This window comes from Oreochromis niloticus, linkage group LG23 (genome assembly GCF_001858045.2).
Source record: "Oreochromis niloticus isolate F11D_XX linkage group LG23, O_niloticus_UMD_NMBU, whole genome shotgun sequence".
Taxonomy (NCBI): Eukaryota; Metazoa; Chordata; class Actinopteri; order Cichliformes; family Cichlidae; genus Oreochromis; species Oreochromis niloticus.
Genome location: NC_031986.2, coordinates 35,460,157 through 35,482,670, shown reverse-complemented (window position 1 = coordinate 35,482,670; position 22,514 = coordinate 35,460,157). Strand labels below are relative to the sequence as shown.

General features: G+C 47.9%; 1 protein-coding gene across 6 annotated transcripts in view; it reads left to right on the top strand.

The window, feature by feature from the left end:
* The window catches only part of frem1b (Fras1 related extracellular matrix 1b), a 46,476-nt gene that overhangs the window by 18,872 nt on the left and 5,090 nt on the right, over nucleotides 1–22,514 (top strand). For all 6 annotated transcript variants that reach the window (XM_005478759.3, XM_025903120.1, XM_013275102.3 and 3 more), the window contains 17 exons: nucleotides 1,774–2,118; nucleotides 2,556–2,698; nucleotides 2,787–2,983; nucleotides 3,077–3,167; nucleotides 3,328–3,495; nucleotides 3,572–3,780; nucleotides 4,988–5,081; nucleotides 5,697–5,949; nucleotides 6,186–6,380; nucleotides 9,518–9,706; nucleotides 9,780–9,976; nucleotides 10,256–10,463; nucleotides 13,119–13,263; nucleotides 15,433–15,574; nucleotides 16,298–16,502; nucleotides 16,971–17,235; nucleotides 20,568–20,988. In XM_005478759.3, the coding sequence (XP_005478816.1) occupies nucleotides 1,774–2,118; nucleotides 2,556–2,698; nucleotides 2,787–2,983; nucleotides 3,077–3,167; nucleotides 3,328–3,495; nucleotides 3,572–3,780; nucleotides 4,988–5,081; nucleotides 5,697–5,949; nucleotides 6,186–6,380; nucleotides 9,518–9,706; nucleotides 9,780–9,976; nucleotides 10,256–10,463; nucleotides 13,119–13,263; nucleotides 15,433–15,574; nucleotides 16,298–16,502; nucleotides 16,971–17,235; nucleotides 20,568–20,988 (3,467 nt within the window). The remainder of the gene's footprint in view (nucleotides 1–1,773; nucleotides 2,119–2,555; nucleotides 2,699–2,786; nucleotides 2,984–3,076; nucleotides 3,168–3,327; nucleotides 3,496–3,571; nucleotides 3,781–4,987; nucleotides 5,082–5,696; nucleotides 5,950–6,185; nucleotides 6,381–9,517; nucleotides 9,707–9,779; nucleotides 9,977–10,255; nucleotides 10,464–13,118; nucleotides 13,264–15,432; nucleotides 15,575–16,297; nucleotides 16,503–16,970; nucleotides 17,236–20,567; nucleotides 20,989–22,514) is intronic.

Sequence of the window (22,514 nt, the reverse complement as noted above, 5' to 3'; positions counted from 1 at the left end):
GTCTCTGAGGACGCCGCTGACCCTCGGTGCTGCGACTGGAGGGCGGCGGCTGCAGCGTGGGGACGGGCTCGCTCCAACGCCTTCAGCCAAATGGATGGCTGCCTGTCCCTAACACACACACACACACACACACACACACATACACACGCGTCCCGTTTCTCCCTTCGTGGGCCGGCTGCCCAACGCCACCTTTGGGCCCAATTACCAAGTTGTTTCCATCACTTGGACCGCGAGCCGGTTCCCCTTGGTAAAGTTGCTAATGAGGTTCGGGCTTGCGACCGCTCGTCTCTCAATCTGTCTGCTGACCTTGCCCTTCTGTCTCTCTGGCACTCGCAGGGAGACAGGAAGCCCCCGCCCTGGCAGCCGGGCGGCCGCCGGGAAGGACGCCATGTTGTAGCCCACCGGTGTTCACGGCGCAGACCGAGCCAGCGCCTCGCTGTGCCTCCAGGCGCCAACACAAACTTGTTATTTCCAAGTGACAATGGGAGGAAAGCAGCGCACGTGTTGGAGACGGTAATTGAATCAAAGTGCGAAGCTTTGGCTGGAAACCGGCCACCGACAACACGTGTCCTCCGGTAGGCCACGGTCACGTGACGCTGGGCCATCAGCATGTTGTAGAGCGCGAGGAGGGCCAGCCAGCGGCAGAGAGCTGACAGATGGACGCGGCCGACGTTTCATTAATGTAGGACACCGAAGTTTTTCATGTTCGGCCCGACGAGAGACAAACAGCATCCCGCCGCTCTGTGACAGAAGCAGACGCTCGCCACACGTTCATCCCGAGTACGACACGATGCGCTCCTGACGCGTCACTCCGTGGAAACATTCAATCTGTTTCAGTTTATAAGTCAGCATGAAGATTTACTGTGAAACCTGGCAGCAGCCGGAAGATCCCATCAAAAAAATCAATAATCAGTCAATATGGAGGCTATTTACTCTTTAAAAACACGACGCTTGTGAAGACAATAAATAATAGCAATGTAACAATAAATGGTGAAGGGTCAGAAATATTATGTGCAGTGCTTAAAACAGAGTCTACAGCCTCGTTTTACTTTTCTGAATTATAAGTCAGGTTAAAGAGGGAGTGCTTTCATTTTTATTCAGTCCAAACAGTGTTGCAAAAACTTCTTTCAGCATTAAAAAAAAATCCTGCCAGGAGTTTGTGAAGAGGCACAGAGAGCAAGTGGCCTCAGTGTGTTTGTGCTGTCGCTGAGGTGAAGCCTTCAGCAGATGGTTTTCGGTCTTTGTGTTGACTGATGTCGTCGTGAATCTGCCCCCAGCTGATTAAAACAGTCATCATCACAGTCAAGAGTTTTATGTTTAAATGTACAAATGAGGTTTTGTCTCATTAAATATAAGATCTGAACGTGACCTTAGTCATACAGACAAAAGTCTGCAGTGAGTGTGAAGAACAAAGTTACTGACTGAAGTTCCTCCTCAGTGAGACTGAAGGTCCAGTTTGAGAGGATCACATATCATTTATGATCAAATAAAAACATCCTTTCAGCTGCCAGTGAGACGCTTTGAGTGGCTGGAAGGAGGCGGCCGACCTTTCAGTCTCTAATGTTTTAAATCTTGTCATCACTCTGAACCCGCTGGCTGGAATCGAAGGTGTTTTGATCTGTCAGGCTTCTCAGAGGTGAGGATTTGAGGCCTTTTTATTTTAGAAAGCAGACGTCTGAAGCTGTGGGAACAGTGAGGACTCACTGTTGTTTAGTGGAAAAGAATGAAAGATCTTTCCCTTTGAGTCATGTAATTTTTGCGTTGTGTTTCCAGGCGGGAAGGCGTTTATGTTCCGCGTGCGGGACCTGAAGGAGGGCACGGTCGTCTACCACCACTCCGACAGCGACTCCACCCGCGACCACGTGGTCTTCCGCATCAGCGACGGTCGTCACAGCGTCCGGCACAAGTTCCCCATCAACATCCTTCCCAAGGACGACTCTCCACCCTTCCTCATCAACAATGTGGCAGTGGAGGTGCAGGAGGGTGGGGCCGTGCGGCTTGAGGAGTTCATGCTGCTGGCCTCCGACCTTGACTCCAGCGACGACTACATCTTTTATCAGATAGTCTCCGCCCCCCGGGCCGGGCACCTGGTCAGAAAGACATCCGCCCATGAGACAGGTGAGGGCGGGTATTTAGACGTAATAATCAGAGAGGCGATGTGGGCGTGTCTAACTCTGGGACTCTCCCACCCAGAAGAATCAGCCAATCCAAACTCGCTCTGATAGGTCAGCTGATTATCAGCTGATACTGACCTCAATGACCAGAATCACCTCTGTGGTAAATAAATGTTTGTGATACTCAATTTGTGTTGAATTTAATGGTTTTGAAGGGTAAAGGTAAACGTACACTACAGTCACATGACTTGGGGTCAAACCACTGAGCTCCTGGGGGACACTCAGCTTTACTCACTGAACCACAAATGCATTCAGAAATAATCTATGATGGGGTGAAAATGCTGATATCTGGGTGAGAGGGCTCAATCCTGCAGCTCTCTGCTGTAAACCATCATGTTCCTGCACTGCTGGTCTCTGAGCTCTTCTGTGCTCTCCCTGCAGGGTCACCGGTGGACAGCTTCCTGCAGAGGGACCTGATCCAGGGTCAGATCTTCTACCAGCACTCAGGGGACGAGCAGTTTGAGGACGCCTTCGACTTCACGCTGTCTGACAGCCACCGGCCGCCCAACCTGTCGCAGACATACGTGAGTCGGCTCTGGTCTGAGAGAGTGACAAGTCTGAATGTCGCACTGAGACCTCCTCTTCCTCTCACCTCTTCCTTCCTGTGTGTAGACGGTGGTGGTGCACGTGTTCCCGGTGGAGGACCAGGTGCCAGTCGAAGTTCCTGGCAGCGTCCGCTCGCTGACAGTGAAGGAGACAGAGGTGGTTTACATCACCCAGGCTCACCTTCACTTCACAGACCGAGAGCACCCAGACGCTGACCTCACCTATGTCATTACACAGCCCTGCTTCAGCCCACTACATCCTGGGTAAGGACCCGCCCGCCAGCTTAGCTCTGACAGAGGAGGAAGAGCAGACCCTGTGACTGAGAAACTAACTATCGTGTTTGTATTCGTTTTTAGCCTGATGGATGCAGGACGTCTGTTCTACACCGACAGCACCAACGCCATGAAGAAGGACCACACAGCGCCCGTGCTGAAGTCCTTCACTCAGGTGTGCAGCACCTGCTTGTTTCTAATACATATGAAGGAGTCGCTGCTTGGGGGGGCGGCGGGAGAGTGGATGGTGGGGGTGGGGAGAGTGGCGTGGCTGGCGAGGTTGGCATGGGTGGTGCTTTTGCGGGTTAATATGTAAGTTTCTTGTTTTCTCCTAGCATGCTGTGAACCACATGAAGGTGGCCTTCATGCCGCCGGTCGAGGACATCGGGCCCGAGTCACTCTTCGTCCAGTTCATCTTCTCAGTCAGCGATCACCACGGCGACACCGTCTCCGGCCTCATCTTCAACATCACGGTTACCCCTGTCGATGACCAGGCGCCAGAGGTCAGAGGTCAAATGGGCGGAGCCTCTGGTTTGACTGTGCTGTGGATGTCGTACTGAACCTCTCTGTGCTCCTCAGGCCTTCACTAATCTGCTGCGGGTGGAGGAGGGCGGCGCGGCCTTCGTGACGGAGGAGCACCTCCTGGTCCGGGACCGAGACAGTCGAGAGGAGGCGCTGAGGGTGGAGGTTCGGAGCACGGCTCGTCACGGCCGGCTGGAGTTGCGGGGCCGAGCGCTGCAGCAGGGAGGCGGGTTCACCCTGCGGGACCTGAGAGGGCTGGGCGTCAGGTGAGACCCGGGTCAGGTGGTTCTGGACGTGCTGTGGTGATCTGAGCTCAGCGATCACGCTGAGAGCTCTCTGGTTTTATTCGCTGCTTCAGCAGATGGGCGCGTTTTCACCGGTGATGTAATGCTGGAGGGTTTTTCTGATTTCAGAGGATTCGGTTTCAGAGGTTCAGAAGTTTTCAGGTGATAATGAAGCCGCTCACCGTGCTGTGGTCGACTGTTTGCAGTCAGTCTTGGTTTCTTAGAGCAGAAAGCACGGAGTGGATTTATTGCCAGCTTTTCTTCTCCTCACTTCCTGTCATGTACCTCCTGTTCCGGTGGTGGGCGTTCACATTAAACATGTTTCTAATAACGAGCTCAGAGTGTGCAGGTAGGTCACCTTTAAAGTGTTTCACCTGCGCCTCTGTTTTAAACGTCCACTGAAGGTTTAGATAAACCAATTATTGTTCCTGTTTTGCAAAACTGTTTTGTTGCTTTTGCTCGCATCACATTCTTTTGTAGGTGATGTATGATTTCTTGTTCCAGCACATACGTCAGATAGAAACGCTGCAGTTTGTTCCTGTGAGTGACGCTGTTGTTTTTGCTGTTGTCGTGTTCTTCTGAAACCTCGCCCTGCATAGAACGCCAGTCACGTAAAATCCAACCAGCCGGTGGCTGTAACCGTGTGGTGTTCAGGGACCCCGGGTCACGCACCAACCAGCAGTTTGTGTTCTTAAAGTTCACGAAAATCAGAAAGTTTCTTCTTTTTTGAATGTTTAAGGCATCCATCATTTTTTTCAGTTGTCCATAGGTGACTATGAGTATTTCTATAATTAGCAGCTGTAATCTTTCTATTTTACTATATTTATACTCGGAGGCCAGATTCTTGTTTTAGCTGAAACCCCACTTCATGCTTCATATTTTATATATTAGGTATTTCTTTGTTAATGCGATGATTAGAGGCAGACTCTGTCAACACGTGACTTTGACTCGTTGACTCATCGGTTTCTTTTGTACTTTTAAAAATATTTTCATTCGGCAATAATTTTGTGCCAGTTTATTTTATTTTATTTGCTTATTGTATGTCATAAGAGGGTCAGTAGTCTCCATTTAAAAAGCAGAAACTCTTTGGGCTCTAAACATCATCAGTGTTTGTAGAAGCTGGTGATGTCACCGATGTTTGACTGAGAAGCTGGTGACAGGTCAGCGTGACAGCGTCTCTGTGTTTCAGGTACATCCACGATGACTCTGAGACCACTGAGGACGTCGTTGGTCTCAAGGTGTCGGACGGTGTGAACTCGGTGGACGTCGTTCTGCACGTTCAGGTGAGTCTACTGAATAAAGGTGTCACCTGCTGAGCACTCACAGGTTTTTACTGACATGTAACAAGTGAAGAAGAAGCTGATTATAAAAGTTCAGGTGCTACTGTGGGCGGGATGCTGAGACACCAGCAGAAACCGAAATGGGAAAATTTCAGTTAAAAAATTCACAGGTTAAAACAGGGAGACAAAGAGTGTTTAACCAGCAACAGTCTGTCTCAGTGGACAGTTTATGGATAAAAGCAAAGTGACACGCAGCAACCTAAACCAGAAGAGGTCAGCGTGTTAGGGCATGACCACCTTTTATAGCAATCAGCTCAGTGCTTACAGGTGTTGCTCCACACCTGTAAACATTGAGTCCTGCCCACACAAAACCAGTGGGAAATGCAGAGGAGGAACAAGCAGAGTGGGAGGGGACAGCAGATGTAGCTGACGTTGATGTTGGTGAATGTTTACTTTCTAGAGTTTCTTGTTTCAGTGAACTGTGAGGAGTTTTCACTGGTTGTAGTTCAGACTCGGAGAGAAACCAGAGCGATGACTATGTGTATAAAAGAGACCAAACACAGCCGGGACTTTTAGCTGGTTAATAAAAACAAAATGTAAAACACCCCCCGTCCTCAGGTGCTGCCGATGAATGACGAGCCTCCTCAGCTGGGTGGGCGTCTGCAAGGGGGGCTTAGCTGCGCGGAAGGGGGGCGTGTCCAGGTGACGGTGGACCACCTGTTGGCCACTGACCGGGACAGCGACGACTCCGCGCTGACCTACATGCTCGCCCGGAGACCGAGTAGGGGAGAGCTGCAGCGAGCCGGCGTGACTGTGGACAAGTTCTCCCAGCAGGACGTCTTGCAGGGTCACATCTACTACGCCCACACAGGTGAGCAGGCCAGGCTGCGTTCACGGCACATAGTAAAAATGTGTGTTCCTTTCGCAGGAAGGGAACCAGCCTTGGCTGAACTCTGGAAAAAGTTTGAATGGGTTATAAAGTAGGTTTGAAAGCAGAAACTAACCCGTGGTGCATTCAGGTTCCGTCAGACCCGCTGACTGAACCATAAAATCAAACGAAAGCAGCTCTTTAGAAACGTTTGTTGTGGACGTGCTGTTCTGTTTAAGGTGGGGAGATCGGACCTGAGCCGGTGTTCGACACGGTCACCGTCATCATCTCCGACAGTGAGGCCAGAGGGCCGGACAGCTGCTGCCACGGGGAAGCCCCGCCCCCTCCTGTTCCTCTCCATGGTACACTTCCTGTTTACGATCTGAACATCACAGTTCTTCCTGTCAACGATAAAGTCCCTGCCGTCACTCTGGGTAAGACTCACCAAATTCACAAAAAACATGTGTACAGTTTACACAACAGCCTCATTCACGATGTCACGTGGACACACCTGTTGGATCTGTGAGAGTGAACCAATCAGAGAGAAGCCCTAAAATCCAAAGTCTTAACTTTCCTCTGTAACAGCGTCAGAGCCACAAAAAACTCAAACTGTCATCCAACTACTTTATTGCAAACAGGAAACAGGTTTGTGGTTATTTAAACCGCAGAAATAAAGAAATGTCAAAAATAACAAAAAACATTAAAAAACTGTGCTGATGTTCGCTCATTGACCTCCTTCAGGATTGGTCAGATTTTAGTGAAGCTGACACACAGTGTTCACACAACCTCCTCTCAACATTGTGTTTGCGTTTACATCTGTGAACTGTGGGGAAGTGTGGGCTTTCATTCCCACTGAAAGGCTCAGTGTGTGTGTGTGTGTGTGTGTGTGTGTGTGTGTGTGTGTGTGTTTAATCCTCTCTAACCAACAACACACCGTTACCTATCAGTCCAACACACACTCTGTAATGGGAGGGGCAAGGGGGGCTAACATCTCTCACACACACATACACCGTCTCCCAGTCTTCCCAGTGTGTGTCCCAGTGGTCACTGGTCTCCATTGATAACCATGGAGCTCTTCAATCCCTGTTTTTGGCTGTGAGCAGTGAGAATGATCATCCATCCCAGGAGAGAGAGAGCGAGTGTGTGTGTGTGTGTGTGTGAGAGGGATAATCTCCTCCACAGTAGAGACATCATCTGTGCATTGTCTCCATTTTCTCTGTTTTAATCCTGAAGATGTGCTTTGAGGTGATTTTCGGTCACAGACGTTTAAACTGTGAGGTAGCTGCACTCAGTGACTCACCTGTCACAGGTGGAGATGATGGGAGATAAGAAACAGCAGGTGTGTGTTGTTAGTCGGTGGCTGAAGATTTTTGGTTTCCTTTACAAATGGCGCAAAATTCCCCAGAAATGATGCTCATTGGGAGTGAAATGTGAACACGATGCTTTATTTCAGAGCAATAAATAAGAACTATTTTAGTCAAAATGAGCCGTCTTCTGAGCTCACAAATGACACTTTACTGTGAGCTGTGTCGTCAGCCTGCTGCTGGCTTGATTACAGCAGGGATGTCAAACACTGTGGGCCAGACCAAAGAAACTCTCCTTCCAGTCAGTCTAATGAAGTTTAACAATGCATTAACTACTCACTATAAAACCAGAAATTTCTACAGTAGGTGGTTTAAAACAGGGACTTTTCTTTCATGTAATTGTTTATTTATTACTTCATTACCTTGGTGTAGTGCCGGGGTGGGCAACTCCAGGCGTCGAGGGCCGGTGTCCTGCAGGTTTTAGATGTCCTTAATCCAACACAGCTGATTCAAATGGCTAAATTACCTCCTCAACATGTCTTGAAGTTCTCCAGAGGCTTGGTAACAAACTAATCATGTGATTCAGGTGTGTTTACCCAGGGTGAGATCTAAAACCTGCAGGACACCGGCCCTTGAGGCCTGCAGTTGCCCACCCCTGGTGTAGTGTGAGTAGTCATAGGCAAGGTCTTAACCTTAAGGTCTTAACCCATGACTACGCCAACCCTACCCAAAAGGAAAAACTTGTGAAACTTATGAAAATACATTTAAAAGTTTATGCCCTCCTTCCCATTTTTTCATGAGATCCTGTGGGCTGAATTTCACTCTTTGCCGGGATGATTCTGGCCCTCGGACCTTGTGTTGGGAACCCCTGGATTACAGTTTCATAAACCAGAGTTTAACCATCGAGGCAGCAGATGAGAAGACGGAGCAGTTTGGGTCGGACGAGTTTTAATGTAACTGTAGGTTGGTGCTCTGATCCTGTCGAGCTTCAGGAAACCGAAATCAGAATGATCTCTCACTTTAAAGATTTAAAGTTAAACTCAGCGTAGAGTTTATTCTGGAGACAGAGCCCTGAGTTTACACTCGCTGAGGTCTTTGTTTAAACTGGCCCGATACTTGGTGTGTGTGTGTGTGTGTGTGTGTGTGTGTGTGTGTGTGTGTGTGTGTGTTGTCAGCCGGCTAACGAGGTTGGCACTGATGTGTTTTAAATGAAATCTGCTAATTGTCTGGTGGTATTACATGAAAACACACACACGGCTGAGAGATTATCTCAGCTCTGTGTGTGTGTGTGTGTGTGTGTGGACAGTGGACAATGAGCGTCTTTACTAAACAAAAGAGAGAACCTCCATTCCGTGCTCACAATAGGAGACGTGTTAGCCGCAGCTCAGCAGCCGGATCAGCTTAGCGCTGCCGGCGTCGGGACGACTCGTAATCCTGCCGGCGGTTCTCCCCGCTCATTCGGCGCCGGCACACGGTTCAGGGCCGAGGGTGGGTTGGTGCGTATTTGTGTGAGTGTGTGTGTGCATGCGCATGTGGTGGTGCTGGTGTTTGGGTGGGGGGTTCTTGGTCTAATTAATTAGCAGTGAATAAAGACGCAGAATAAGAGCCTTAGTGGAGCGAGACGAGAGGGCCTCACATCCACGTGTTCCTGTTTTAGGACGACGCTGGTTTATCAGCCAGATCCAGGACTGTCCCTCATTAATGCTCACACCCACCCACTCACATCCGCCCACAGTGTTCATACTCACCCGCTCCTGTCTGCAGGAAACGGGGGGTGGAGGCTGCAGGTGGAGGGAATTCTGCTCCTGGTCCTGTTTGAGTTTCACTCAATAAAAAAACAGGATTATTAAACGATGCCTGAACTTTAGTTAGAAACTAATAACCACAGGTGTAGTTTCCAGCTGTGAGAGATCTCAGTTTGGGGTAAAGTACGATGAGTTGGGAGTGAAAGAATGGACGGATTCGCCTGCATGAACCGCCCGCTAACACATGAGGAGGCAGCTCAGCATCTACACCTGTACCTGTTGTGTACAACATGTCCAGCCCAGAGTTCTGTTAGTGCTACAGGTGGGCTTCAACATCATGGCAGAAAATAAGCCAGTGCTCCTGTGTGCTTCGAGTGGACACCTCGGTGGACGGTGTGCTTACTGTGTGGCGTGCATGTGAGGAAGCAGTGGAGTTTAAATCCACCATCAGGTGCTCAGTCAGTGTGGCGAGCAGCATAGTTGATAAATGAAGAATGAAGGTGTTGCTGTGTCCTGGCGCAGGCGAGTCCATGCTGGTGGTGGATGAAGGCTCTTCTGTCTGTCTGTGCGGGGGCGTCCTCGGAGCGTCAGACCCAGACAGTCCCACCGAGCAGCTCGTCTTTCACCTGGAGACTCCTCCCCTTCACGGCTTCCTGGAGAACACGCAGCCAACGCCCGGCTCCGAGAAGAGCAACGCTGGAGTGCGAGTCGGTCAGTGTGCGGTGCACGGGGAGAACCTCGGGGAGCCGGCTCAGATCTCACTCTGATGTTTGTCTTTTCCCAGAATCCTTCACTCTCACACACCTGACCTCTGGCTTCATCAACTACGTGCAATCCGAGCACAAAGGGGCGGAGCCAACTGTCGACCAGCTGTCCATCAGTGTGAGCGACGGGCTGCATCGCTCCACCCCCGTCTCCTTCTACATTATCATCAAACCAACCAATGACGAAACACCATCACTGCTGCTTGCCAACTTCACCGTACGTACACCTGAGGCATGATCAATAATCAGTCATCAATCAGCTGTGTCTTCCTGTGACTTGAAGACACAGCTGACTGGTTATTAAAAACATCGTCACCTCAATCACCCTGATTGAGGTGACAATGCTGTAATTGTGGCATCAAACAAGAGAAAATAACAATAAAGAATAAACAAAATTCACACAAGAGAGTAAAAGTAAAACGATTTCTAGGACTGAAACTGAATCTGCGATGATCCCAACAGCCTCACGGGGGCGCACTCCTCCTGTTCTCTGCAGGTGAAAGAGGGCGGGATGAGGGAGCTGATTCCATCCATACTGGACGGTTTTGACTTGGACGCCCCACCTGACCTGCTCACCTTCACCGTGGTGCAGCCGCCGGCTCACGGCAGCCTGATTAACAGCATCCACGGCACGGAGGTGGGAGCTGACCTCCTGCACAGGAGCCTCCCCGTCACCTCCTTCACTCTGCAGGAGCTCCGACGAGGTGAGGCAGTCACTCAAACAGGAAGTGTGAAAGTACAAGGTGAATACATTGTAGATTATTAGTGTGTTTTATACAGATGATCATCATTCAAACACTTTGAACCAGCGCAATAATCGCTTTTTATTTCATATTCAGAGAGGGTCAGCAGCAGGGCCGTGTTCCCAACCATCTACAAAATAAAATGTTTTCAGTCCATCCATTTGCTTCTGCTTATCTAAATCAGGGTCGTGGGGGGGCTGGAGTCCATCCCAGCTGTCTTAGCGCGAGAGACAGGGTATGCAATGGACAGGTCACTAAAACATAGAGACAGACAACCATTCACACCTATGGGCAATTTAGAGTTAACCTATCCCCACTAACTGCACGTGTTTGGACAGTGGGATGAAGTCGGAGTACCCAGGAGAGAACCCACTCAAACACGGGGAGTGCATGCAGGAATACCTTGGCCTCATAGTGGAATTGAACTCAGGACCTTCTTGCTCTGAAGCAGCCATGCTAACCACTGGACCACTGTGCTGCATTATTTCTGGTCCAATGATTCTAAAAATCCTAAACATTCGTTCCTTTCATGATTCTCATGAGAATCTGGTTTCTTTTTCTTGCATTTTAAAAACATGAAGATGTTTTCATATCTGATCGAGAGTCTTAAGAAGACACACACACACACACCGTGTATTCATAACTTTGTGGGGACATAATGACTAATTGACATAATACTTTCCCTAGCCCAGTGGTTCCCATAGTGGGGGGCGTTCCCCCTAGATGCGGGCGCAGAGCCATTGCGGGGGGGGCATGGTATGGATTTAACAAAAAAAAGAATTCTTGGACACTGCTAGCATAATGGACAGCTTTTTGATGGGGGTCCCACACAAATGCAAATCAAAAGATGAAGCATCGCCAGATATGCTTCCAAACCAACTTCCTTCCAAGCCAAACACTAGAAGATATGAAAAGGCATATCTTGCCACCACAACAGCGGTGCCAAGGTAGGTATCCCCGACAGAATTTGTTTCCCCTGTGTCGGGAGGACGCGTTGGGATGTCCAAATCACAGACAAACAGTATCCCACATTCTTGATTTTCAGTTCACAAACACTTATTATAATGACTAACTACCCCTGAAATTTTGGAGATGTTAGCTCTTTATACAGTAAAGTTACAGTGGGATACAAATAATATCAGGCTGATCCTACCACAATTTGTTCCCCCTGTCCAAATCACGGACAACCAGCATCCCACAGTTGTTTATGTTTTTAAACCCATTTTGCACAGAGTAAGTTTTTGTCAAATGTATTGACAGCAGTGCTGAATATTCTTACACAGTAAAAACAAAAATACAAAACAAAAAAACAACCACAACCACACTGTCAAGAACATGCCAAATCCTAACTGTGAAGAAATGTTGGCCAATCAGAAGTCTAGAAGCCTGGGAGGGAGAGAGTAAAGTACTTCTGAAAAGTGTTTTTTCTGGAAAGGCAGCTAATTTTGTGTTACTTTTTAAATGCCTTCATCATTTCAAACGTTAATAACTAAAGACAGTATTTTGGATTTTGTCTCACGGGCTCCCTTGGCCAGAGTTTATTCAATAAATAAATAAACTTAAAATTTTACATTAGTCTGAGTGATTCATAATCATAAGTCACAGTGCTGTGAAATATGCCTGGAGGAATGGACAAAATGCATACAGCATACATAAATTTAATTTAAAAAAATTAAATTTATTCAAAACTGACGACAACGCTGGCGTCGCGATTTGGGTTGTGAAAGTGTCTGTGGTGAACGTAGAAGCCACGTCTGAAGTTCACTCTGACGCCTTTGTCTATCTAAATGGAGGGACAGTAACTGCGTGTGTTTATGTAAAAACTGCAGATAGTAAGATTAACAGCAACAGTATTTTGTCTCTATTCGCCATTGTAGAAATCCATCTCACGTAAACATCACGTGGCGCACAGCGTAATGCCAAAAAAGGCACACACCTTTGACGTTGCGTGACTAAATCTCCGTTTTCCTCGTCCACAGGTAAACGCCAAAACAGACTTTTTGAAAACTCCACACTGGCAGGAGTTTTTAAAAATCTCAGTTTTCAGTGATCCAAAACACCGTTTACGCGTGGACGAAAGGCCCAAATGCATAGAAAAAGCTGCGTTTTCAAAAATACTCGTGTACGTGTGGACGTAGCGTAAGATTTAGTAGTTTATTTTATTGCTACCTGTAATTTATTGCAATTGATTTTTATTTGTTTAATTGTTTACAAAAGGTTTGAGGTGTGAAATAAACTGCAATGGAGTTTGAAAAAAATATGTGTATGTGGTTGGAGGATGTGTTTGTGCCGGGGAGGGGGGGGTCGCAAAGATTTTCTTGTAAAACAAAGGGGGGCCTAGTAAAAAAAGTTTGGGAACTACTGCCCTAGCCCTTAACCTAACCATCAAAATGAATGCCTAACCCTAAACCTAACCATGACCCAACTGTAACCCTGTCACTAAAACCACATTTTGAGTTTAAAAAATGCCTTCAAACTTGTTGGGACCAGGATGTTAGTCCCCATAAGTATAGTTAACATCCAATTTTTGAACACCACAAAGATATGAACACAAGCTCACAGAAACACACACACACAGAAACACACTGCTCCATATTTTCTGTTTTCCTGCTGCAGGCATGAGGATCGTCTACATGCACGATGACACAGAAACCCTGAAGGACGCCGTGGCTCTGCGGCTGACAGATGGTGTCCACGCAGTTGAGGGAACGGTTCAGGTCACCGTGCTGCCGGTCAACGACGAGAAACCACGACTGCTCAAGTACACACACACACACACACACACACACACACACACACACAGAGTTGTATTTGCTCATCCTGATGTGGATCTGGCTTCCTGTGGGTCTGAAATTAAAATCAGGTGTAAGGAGGCTGAACATGTTTTACGTTTCCTGTGAATTTGCTGCAGGAATTAAAAATGCAGCTGCTGCAAAATGTTTTTCTTCTTGGTGGTTTTGTGTCACTTGCTGAACATCGTTTTCAGTTTGTCACACACATTTATTCTCTTTGTTATGAAGTTAATGTTCGTGGCCCTAAAAACCTCAGAAACATGGTGTCACACAGAAATATCTAAGACTGCCTTCCTTCATCTGAGACGAAACACAGACCTCAGCAAGTGGAAGACAAAAGTTAATGACATGCAGCAGAGGTGTGTTAACACACAGGAACACTCGGTGCGTCATGGGAACCCCCCAGCACCCTACACCTGTTGCAGCATAACTAAGGGAGGATTCGGCGTCACCTGGTCCAGCCCTAACTATATAAGTTTGAAGCCTAATCTAAGCCTAAGTAGAGATAGTGTCTGTCTCCTGAATCCAAACTGGAAGCTGATTTTATAGAAGAGGGGCCTGAAAACTGAAGGCCCTGCCTCTCATTCTACTTTTAAATACTCTGGGAACAACAAGTAAGGCTTCAGTGCTCTAATGGGGTGATATGGTGCTATAAAGTCATTAAGATAAGATGGAGCCTGATTATTTAAGACCCTGTATGTGAGGAGATTTAAAACTCTTTAAACGTTTTCAGGGAGGAAGTAAAGAGAAGCTGTGAGGGAGGTGAAATGTTTTGATTTTAGTTCCTCTGGTCACATGGACACATGGACGTACTATAATTTGGATTAATTTGAGCTTTATGGAAACAAACTTCTGCCTCCTCACAGCAGGGGGCGCTGCTGCACAGGGAGGGGGAATTACCTGCACAGTGTGACAACAGAGTCACAAACTGTTACAGAAGCAAATGCAGTAAATTCTTAATATGGAGTAAAAACTCTACAAATAGAAGTTTGTGTGTTATGTTCAATCCAGGTGTTTCCACCTCACACCTGTAACTCTGTTGTTCATCTGCAGTCTGAGCGTCGGACGCGAAAAGATGAAATTCAGAAATCTCTCCGGCTCCTTCACCTGTGAAGCCGTTTGGAATTTTCCGTGGCGTTTGGGTGTTCGGATATTCGTTTAAGTCCTGAACTGTCAGCAGACGTCCTGTTTAATGTCTGTCTGCAGCTGCTGTGTAATCCAGAGCATTTGGTGGAGGGGGTGGTAGGTGCATGTGACCTGTGACCCCCTCCTCCCCCACCCTTAGTGTTTTCATTCCACTGATTGTGAATTTGCATCCTTGACTGGGCTCCCACCCACTGTCCCTCCCCCCTCCCCTGCGCTGTCCCCAGATCAGCTGTGTTAGTGGGGGTGGAGGTTGCTGGCGGAGGCTGAGCTGGTGCTGTAAAGGCCGCCGAGGCAGAAGTAACACAGAGACTTGGCAGATGCCGGCCGCCTTGTTTTCCCGTTTCCTGCAGGATGGACGTGGCAGCTTCGCTCCTGCGTGGATTTTACTTCCGAGTGAAGAAGCAGCCAGATGGTTCCTGATGTTCAACACCGCCCCAGCCCCAAAAAACAAAAAAGACCCCAACATCTCCACCATCCCACAGGAAAAGCCTGCTCACACAAACGTCCACACTTCTGCTCGTGTCTCACATCAAACGGCTCCTGTTCGTGTTTTCTTCGAGTCCTGTGGGGTCGAAACGTGTTTGATGATAAAAATAAAGCAAGATGTTTTTAAAGTCAGAAATATTTTTTATTGAAGTCATCCAGAGTGCAGCTAAAAGCTGAAACAGACCAATATTTTCTGTTCTCCACCCCTGCGCTTCACCTCAGAGATATGGTATGGTATGCCGCTCCTGGTGTTGTGACATACACTGATGCTCTTAGAGGGTCAGTGTCATTACCTCCTCTCGGTCTGCAGTTTTGTTGCACAGGAAACAAGTTAAAGCGAGCTTTTGTCTCACTCTGAACACAGATCTGCCAGGAGGGGGCACTCAAACATCTGTTTAACTTTAAGTTAAAGTTGAACTCCATGCAGGATGGAAGTTATGAGCTGAGAACAGAAAAATGTGTTTGACCACAAACGTAATGAGAAATTTTCTTCTGTGGTGTTTCAGGAATGCTGGACTGCAGGTGGACTCAGGTGAGCTCAGGGTGATCTCCAGTGTGGTTCTGGAGGCTGAGGACCTGGACACGCCCCCAGAACAGGTGTACTACTTCCTTAATGCTGCTCCACGGTTTGGAAAACTGCAGCTGAAGGTGTGTGTGTTTGTGTGTGCGTGTGTGTGTGTGTTTACTGAGTTTTACTTCTATAATAAGAAAAGATTTCAGTTCGAGTTGTTTCCAGGTTAAAAGTTTAAACAGGACAGAAGGAAGGAGGAGGGAAGGAAAGAAGGAAGAATTAAAGGAGGAAAGAGAAGGAAATAACGGATTGCATTTATATAGCGGTTTTCTAGACACTCAAAGCGCTTTACAATTCCACTATCATTCACTCTCACATTCACACACTGGTGGAGGCAAACCACAGTTGTAGCCAGAGCTGCCCTGGGGCAGACTGACAGAAGGAAAAAGAAAGGAACAAGGGAGGATGAGAGGAGTAGAGGAAGGAAGGAAGGATAGAAAGACTAAGGATGGAATCAAAAGGAGGAGAATAACTAGAAAAGGAGAAAATGAAGGAATGGAGGAGTGATGGGAGGATGGAGAAGAAATGTGAGTGGGCAAGGGATTAGAGAAAAGAGAAGGAACGGAGGATGAAGACAACAAATGGTAGAATGAAGTAAGGGAAGAAGAGGGGAAAGAGAAAGGAAGATGCGATAAGACGAGAGGAATGAAGGATGGGAGGAGAAGCGGCAGAAACAGGAAGTCAGGTGTGTTTGGTGTTAAATCCTCCTGAATAAATTGTGACCTGACCCTGATGTAAGACGTTGAAGGTGACTCTACTTCCTGCCACGTCTCTTCCTGATCTGAGCGTCTCGCCCGCAGACGGCGTCGGGGTGGAACGAGCTGACGGCGGGTCAGAACTTCACACAGGGCGACGTGGAGCTGAACCGACTGTGGTACCAACACACCGCCGCCACCAACGCCGCCGGCTTCAAAGGTCACGACAGCTTCCGCTTCACCCTCAGCGACCTGGACAACGAGTCTCCGGCTCAGAGCTTCTTCATCTCTGTGCACGTGGTGCAGAAAGGTCAGAGGTCACAGAGAGTTTTAATGCAGAGAATTCAGCAGTAACACTTTTATCCAGGTCATGATTTTATTTCATGTTTTCTCGCACTCACACACACTTACACAGACTCACACACGCACACACATGCACGTACGCACTGGGCCCTGTGTGGCCCTGCTTCATTCATTATTGAGCGCCCCCTTCCTGCCAGTTTTACCAGTCGGATGAACACGCTGCCGTGGGTCCGCGGCCCTTCTGGCTTGGCGCCCTGTGATCCTGGAGGAATGCAGAGGTGAGAAATGGCCGACCTCCTCGGCTGCTGAATAATTAATTGCGGGGAGGTGGAGCAGCTGTGGAGGGCGCCGCCTTACCTCCTCTGGGTGCTTTTTAGTTTTCTAAGTTGAACTTGGGCCCCGACTGTCACATGTATTATGTAGGCAATCGCTCGGTCCCCTCTGACACCTGAACGCTCCCTCTGACTGCCTCCAGGGGATGTCGTGGTGCTGAGCAGGCCGGTGCACCTGAGGGAGGGGCAGCGTGTCGTCCTGAACACTGACATCCTGCTGGCATCGGACTCGACTGGCCGGCCCGAGGAGCTGGTCTACACGGTGTCTGACCCGCCGCGTCACGGCCTCGTCCACGCTGTCCAGCGGCCCGGAGTCCCACTGCTCAGCTTCACCCAGCTGGACGTGGCCGCACACCGAGTCTGCTACACCCACGACAACAGCCATGACGCTGAGTCCGACTCCTTCAGGTGAGAGTTGGAGCTCAGAGCAGCTTCTTTTAATGACAACTGCTGTGCAGGTGAAGGCGGAGCCTGATTTTAAAAAAACAAACACTCCGGGTTTTCTCTCTGCTCTCGATTCTTTTTCCAAGAACTGTTACAGTGGAGTCTGTCAGCCTTCAAACCGTTGCTGTGTGTTCTTTAGTATATTTAAGTTTATCCCACCTTCCCTCCGAAGTCATCTGCTAGTGTTCTCCGGACCAATTCCTTGATTTAAGGACACTTCCTGGAGGTTCTTTAATGACCGTGTATTAAACATTTGAGATGCTTGCTGGAACTCCGTCAGTGTGTCGAAACACTGAACCTCAACTTGAATTTAAGTTTGCAAAGTCACAGGCAGCCGAACCTGCAGAGCAGCCAGAAGAGTGCGTTTGTGTGGCACTCCTGCAGCTTCTTAAATAACATTGTACACTTCGTGAGGAGATATCAGCTTTATCTCCAGTGACTCCCTCTTCCACCTCCTCCATGTTGTTCCACCCCAACCAGTCGTAGCAGATGGCCCTGCCCCTCCCTGAGCCTGGTTCTGCCAGAGGTTTCTTCCTGTTGAAAGGGAGTTTTTCCTTCCCTCTGTCGCCAGAGTGCTTGCTCATACGGGGTCACATGATTGTTGGGTTTTTTTCTTTGACTGCAGGGTGGGTAGGGTCTACCTTACAATATAAAGCGCCTTGAGGTGACTGCGGTTGTGATTTGGCGTTATATAAATAAAATAGAATTGAATTGAATTCTGCAGCTGGTAGCTCTGGTTCTGCTCACAAACGGTCCTCCTGCTGCAGGTTCTGGTTAGAAGAAGCTTCCAGAACAGAACTAGGAGGAGGCTGAGTGATATTGAGGACCAACAGGAACCTGACCAACCAGCAGGTGTCAGATGGCAACTGCTAAACACAGTGAATTTTCAAAATAAAAGCGATGCTTTCAGAGTGGTTAAAGTCTTATGAAGTTTTAAAAAGCTGTTGTTCTTAAATAAAAAAATCTATTTGTCAAGAAGAATATTTTAATCCTTAAATCAGTTTGTGTCCAGATACAAGTTAAAATGACAGAATAAAATGGATGTTCGTGATGATGAATAAAAGGCTGAGGATCCTGTCAGTGTGAAAGTCTGCACACATCAGGAGAATAAATGGAAAATTATCCGCCCCACACTGTGAGAGGAGGAATTCTCTGCCCCCCCCCAAACACACACACTCACACTCACACACACACACACAAAACTATCACGCACAACATTTGGCCAACAAAAGAAAACTGGGCACGGAGACGAGAGGAAAAAAGGCTCAGCATCAGGAGACGAGAGGCTTTCTCTGCTGCAGTATGTTTATCTGCTTTTCCAGCCAATTTGGCAGCGGTTAGGGTTTTGAGGAGGAGGAGGAGGAGGAGGAGGAGGAGGAGGGAGCATGCTGGTGTGTGCAGACCCCGGGTTTGTCACCCAGACCTCTGCTGCCCCAGCCGGCTGGCTATCTGGCTCCAGAACACCCATCAGATCACAGCCAAGACTGAGAGAGAGAGAGCCACACTCTGACGGCTTCCAGAGCAGCTGAATTATAATGAATTACAGTAGTCCAGCTTGGAAATAATAAATACATGAACTAGTTCTTCTGCATCACTCTGAGACAGGGTGTTTCTAATTTTAGAGATCCTGCACAAATGGAAGAAAGCAGTGCTACATATTTGTTTAATATGTCCACTGAAGGACATGCTGGTCTGGTGTTACTGGAGTAAGTATCTGGTTAGATACAATATTTGTAAGATTTTTAGGTTTGAGTACAGTAACCTCAGTTTTATGTGAATTTAAAAGCAGAAAATTAGAGGTCATCCAGGTCTTTGTCTTTAAGACATCGCTGCAGTTTAACTAGTTGGTGTGTGTTATCTGGCTTCACACATAGATAAAGTTGGGTGTCATCTGCATAGTGAAAGAGTGTGCTGTGTTTCCTGTGGAGCTCCAGCTGATTGTCTCTGTTTAAGGCGTGTAGAACCGACAGTGAGTGAAGTCATCTTTATCATCAAATATCAGTTGAACGAAATAAAACATGTGCCGAGCTTTACTGTTGGCTGCGGTAATTAATGGCTGCTTCCGCCGATTAGATTCCTCCATCAGCTGACTCCAGTGGTTGTAGCTGTGGTGCATGGATGTGGATAACTGATAATTGAACACTTTCTTTACTACCTCACACTTGAGTACCTGCATTCATGTTAGAGCTATACGAATGACTTTAATTTATATATGTTTTCATTTTGTGTATTTTCTTATTGATTGACTGCTGGGGGACAGTAATTTCCAGACTTTTGGGATGAAGTATTCCTTATCTTAAGAGGTTTAGAGAGAGTTTAGGCTTCATTTACATGAACAAACTGGAATCAGTCTGATAAAGAAGAATACTGATCACGTTCCTAGTATCTGAATCAGATCTGGAATCAGAATCGGGGTGAAATAGCTTTCATCAGCGTAAGTCTGTCAGCTTTAGAAGGCACAGACGAACTCAGTCTCATGTAGTTCAGACCAATACAGTTATATATTCGAGGAGGAGGAAATGTCCCTTTTTTAACTTCTGAAAACACCAAAATAAGGAGATCACGAACAGCCTGACGAGTCAGAAGATGAAGAAAAAACAGTTTGAACATCGTGTTTCAGTTTCCCCCAGTTAGTGTGTTTCTGTCATGGAACAACACAAATATTTAACCTCAAACAAAAACTAGTAATGATGTAAAAATCTTTTATTCTTCAACATTAACGCTGGCTGCTTTTAAAGGACCCTCTGGAAGGCCGGATTTGTCCCCCGGGCCACATGTTTGAGTCTGAGCTCGAGCTGTGGCTGGATTTACCTTTAGCTGATGATGTGCGTTAGGACTCAGGTGCACACCTGTGTGTGTGGTGACAGCAGATGATGAATGTGTATTATTAGAAAAATAACAACAACATTGGCAAGACAGCGACCGGCAACCAGAGCACGGCCGTCCCTGGGCAAACGTGGACGCTACTGCAGCCAGATGTTACACCAGGACTGTGTGTGTGTGTGTGGGGGGTGGGGGGGTGGGGTGGGGGGGGGCTTGGGGCAGTTTGTCAGCTGCAGGGCTGAGAGGCAGATTGTGTTGGCACAGAGCAGAGAGGACAAAACACACACATACACATACACACACACACACACACACACACACACACACACACACACACACACACTGGTTTTGAGGACACTGCCTCAACCTGAGGACAGTGTCCTGTTTAACATGCTCTCCCCCTGGGAGGCGCTGCAGAACTAAGTTGAAGCTAAATATCAGATCAGTTTCTGCTTCCACTCTTCTCTCCTCAGTTTTGTCGTCACAAACGGCGACTCGTCTCGCAGCTCCACCCTCCGCTTCATCATCGAGCATGGTGACCGTATCCCGCCCACCCTCAGCCGCAACGTTGGCCTCCGGCTGCAGGATGGCTCCACAGTGACCATCACTTCGGACCAGCTGCAGCTCACCGACCCTGACACCGCCACCGCCAACCTGAGCTACGTCATCACGCAGCTGCCGCAGCACGGGAAGCTGCTGCTGAGAGGCGCACCCTTGCCCTCGCCACCCCGGTTCTCCCAGACGGACATGGACGACCTCCACCTGACTTACCAACACGACCCGAGCAGCCCTGCGAAGATCGACGGGTTCTACTTTCTGCCGAGCGACGGGCACAACAGGGGCTACCTGGAGTTTGGGCAGCTGAGGGAGGAGCCTGCTGTGTTTGACATACAGGTGAGTCACGAACGCACAACATAATCAGAGGAAGTAACAGGAAGTAACACAACACAGAAAATCTGAACATTTCATTTCAGTTCAGTTCTACTTATATAAACCAAAATCATATCAACAATCGCCTCAAGGTGCTTTTTTTGGTAAGGTAAAGATCGTACAATAATACAAAGAAAACCCCAACAACCACATGACCCCTGTGACGGGGGGACAGTGGGAAGGGAAAACTCCATTTATTTCAGGCAGAAAACTCCAGCAGAACCAAGCACTGACTGCAGGGTCAGAGGTCAGTGTGGCTCAATCCACAGGTAGAATTACTTTATTCATCTCACAGCAGAAACGCAAAATTTTAATAATAACTAAAGCAGGTGAGATGGAGCCCAACAAACAACGATCTGGACCTCTGCACATGGCTTCAAACCAGCAACTTCCAGCAGTGAAAATGGACCAAACACAGGAGGTGCTGGTCCTGATCTGGAGTCAGTTCCACGTTTCCACTAAAAGTCTGATTTTGACCCAGAGTTGGATTCCTCCCCACAGGTTACCTGCTGACAGGCAGCCAGGTGGCTAACACCATCGCCTCGAGCCTCTGAGACTCCGGAGGCCACCTGTGATTGGACCAAACATCGACTAGTGTGTGTGTGTGTGTGTGTGTGAAAGGGATATCAGTGTAAATGTGTGTGTGTGTGAGGCCGTTTGATATGTATAATGTGTAACACCAGAGTCTGATGTTGGCTTCCTTCAGTCTGTTGGTGTTCAGGGAGCATCCATGAAAAGCAGCAGAGGATCCCCTCACAGAGGAGCTGCTGATGCCTGCAGCACAAATCTCTGACCCGATGATGACGTAGATTTTATATCTTTTTGTGTTTGGACATAACAGAGGTGACCTGGATGAATGAAACTGCACTCCTTCCTCTGTTCTTTAAAATATTAGAAACCGAAAGAGCTGCAGGTCACTGAGATATTAAAGCACCTTGTCTTATTCAGATGTTCTGTTCCTGCTCTGAAAATGAATTACACACACAAAAAAGAGCTGAATTCAGAGGATGGCATAAGCTTCATCAGTGTCATCAGAATCATCCACGAACAGACTCATACACAGGACATCGGTGACACCTGGTGGTCAGGCAGCTGAACTGCAGGCAGCCTCTTATTCTACTACTGTGTGTGTGAGAGAGAGACGGGTAAAATAACACACACTGATCAGTTTCCTGTTTCTGCTGCTTCACAAAGTTCTCTGAAATATCCAGAACATAAAAATTCTGAGATGAAGTCTCAGCAGGCCGCAGGAAAAGGAGAGAAAGAGGAGGAGATGATTTGTGCTCAGTTTGATGACAACAGCAGCGTAAGAGCTCCCTCCACCGCCTCTGCTCAGATCTTAAATCAGGATGACAAAGGATGACCTGAACCTCCGCCAACACGTGACGTCACATGCTGCTGTTCCTGATGTCACTTCCTCCGTCACCTTTGAATCTGTCACTTCCACAGTTTTGAGTTTCTATAAAGTGCTGACAGAGCGACACTTTCTT